The following is a 2473-nucleotide window of genomic DNA, read 5'->3' as shown; positions in this document are numbered from 1 at the left end:
AACTTCCTCCAGTCCCAGTGTTAGGAATCTGGGTAATATAAATTGTAAGCAGGTGTATTTTTATGGGAATTCTAAAAAGAGTGCTTGGGAAATTAGGTATGGAGGGATTTTGCTCTGATTAAGTAATAGAGATGCTTGGCTCTGAGCTGTTGTGTTCATTAATAAAAAGCAAATTAGCTTAGTTGATTGAGAGCCTTCCCAAGCGAGACTCCAGGAATGGCGCTTATCTCATGCCACCTTGTGACATTTACTTCCTTCCTTCTTCCACTTGTCTTGCAGGTGGTAGGCCGACCACCCACTCACTGGCCATGAAAAGTACACCAAACTATCTCTGGGAAACAGAAGATGTGCTGGGTCAAGGGGCCACTGCCAGTGTGTACAAAGCCCGCAACAAGGTAAGGAGATACTTCCTAACTGGGATGCCCTGGAAGTGACTCAGTTATATTTTGGCATTAGTTTTTCTGTCCCAAAAGAATGAAAACAAAAAAAAAATTACAAATACAATTACAAATAAAATGGGGCAGTGTGGTAAAACAGATCTCACAATAGAAATGCAAAGCAATGGTCACAACACGTCACTTAAATATGTGAAATAAAGGTGACAAGTAGAGTTACATCAAGGCCCCCCAAAAGATGCCTGCTTAAAATGGAAAGGTGGAATAGTGGGGTTTGGCAATGCAATTTTTAAAATAAAACATCAAGAAAAAGCACAAGGATCACAGTAGAAACTAAACATATAAAATGCTCTGAGCCTAGGAACATAAAATGGCTGGGCATTGCAAGCTTCTCCCCTCCCCCCAGGTCTACTCAGAGTGGCAGTGGCTTTCCAGTGTAATGTCCACCTTTGGCTGTGGGTTCCCAGGTTACTCACTCAGGTACCCGTTCTCAAGTCTATTCAGCAGAGACAAGCTGGCTCAAAACATCAACCCTGTATTTGCAAGGAGACAACTCCATCAAGCAACAACTTCAACTATACAAACACTGGAAAGTGAAACTTATTGAGCTCCACTCCACTGAAATACATTGCAACACAAACAAAATTGCAAAGAAAATGTGGAATGGATTTCATATTAAGGTCTCTGGGCCCAGAGAGACTACTCTGGAACTGGAATGATAGCCACCAGAGTGAAATGACAGTCCCTAGGAGTAGCAGAAGCATTCTGGGATTGGAATGAGGGCCCCCAGAGGGGAATTCCATCCCCAGAATGCTGCTGCTACTCCCAGGGGCTGTCATTCCACTCTGTGCCCTGTCATCCCAGTCCCAGAACACAGATTCTATTGCTAGGAACTGTCATTCTACTCGGGGGGCTGTCATTCCAGTCCTAGAGCACTGTTTCTATTGCTGGAAACAATCCCAGAGAAGTTTATCTCGGTGAAGAGACCTTAATAGAAAAATCCATTCCGTATTTTCTTTGTAGCTTTGCAAGCCCAGAAGAGCTTCCTGCCGAACAGGCAAAAACAAGACTGAGGGAGCTGGGAGGGAGCTGAGAACTTCAGCAGCCTCAAGCTTTAAAGGGTGAGGACGGGAGGGGGAGGGGGAGGAGGGGAGAAAAGAGCCGCATGCCTAATTAAAGCCATGGGTGAGCCACTTCTGGCCCACGGGCCTTAGGTTTGACACCCATGAGCTAGGTCCACCTCAGAAATGACAGTCAGATAAGGAGGAATGTGAACTGGGATGCCAGATGGGTGGAAAGCTAGGCTTTTTTCTGTGATGTGCGGGGTTGTTTCTTTGAGCTGCCAATGTAACAATTCTGTAATATCGGTAATCTTTCTAAAGGGCTTTCTCTTCTGCCCACAGGATCAAATTAAATGTGACTTGTGATCAAGTTCTCTGAAAGATTTTTTTAAAAGCTAGTTAGTATTTCCCCTTTCCTTCAGTGCCTCTTCAGTGATTTAAATCAGCTCTCCAAAACTGCACTTAGTTCTCTGGAGGGAGAAAACATGCAAATAGACACTCCCTTGGCCCTTCAAAGCAGCCACAGGGAACTGACAATTGCCTTTAAAAAGACCCATGGGAGATCTTTCACATTTGGTCTAGTTTGGCCTTCGAGCCTGGGCTGACTGATAACAGTGCTGGTTTTCTTTAATTTGGGTGATTTTATTTGGAGGATATTTCCAGTGTGACAGCTGTTCATTTGGGCTCACTTCCTGCATACAGCTTCCGTTGCGTATGTCTATTTGCGGTACCGTTGTGTGGATGAATCTCTTTGTGGAAGTTGATTTGTGTGAAGTGGCTATGGCAATTTAAGTTACATCACCACAGCTTTCTGAGAAGTATTCAGTGGTACAAGTGAAATCATAGCAAGTATTTGGTGAGACACACAGTTCAAATGGCTTGTGCATTTGTGAGTTAAGCCACAAATCATCTCGTTAGCAAATGCCCATTGTGTATGTGGAGATAATCTTCTAACCTTCCCATTAATAGTGTTGCAAATTTACCTGCTTGCAATTTGTTCATGTTCAGTGTAAAGCA

The 2473-nt window shown here is 43.8% G+C and overlaps 1 protein-coding gene across 1 annotated transcript in view; it reads left to right on the top strand.

The window, feature by feature from the left end:
• Window positions 1-302: 302 nt before the first annotated feature.
• The window catches only part of IKBKE (inhibitor of kappa light polypeptide gene enhancer in B-cells, kinase epsilon), a gene marked incomplete at its 3' end in the record, with an annotated part of 15648 nt that continues 13477 nt past the window's right edge, over window positions 303-2473 (top strand). The window contains exon 1 of the mRNA XM_015417008.1: window positions 303-397. Within this exon, the coding sequence (XP_015272494.1) occupies window positions 309-397 (89 nt within the window). The remainder of the gene's footprint in view (window positions 398-2473) is intronic.

The sequence above is a fragment of the Gekko japonicus genome, unplaced genomic scaffold (genome assembly GCF_001447785.1).
Source record: "Gekko japonicus isolate JY-2015 unplaced genomic scaffold, Gekko_japonicus_V1.1 scaffold522, whole genome shotgun sequence".
Classification (NCBI taxonomy): Eukaryota; Metazoa; Chordata; class Lepidosauria; order Squamata; family Gekkonidae; genus Gekko; species Gekko japonicus.
Note: the sequence above shows the minus strand (reverse complement) of the source record. Positions and strands in the feature narration are given on the sequence as shown.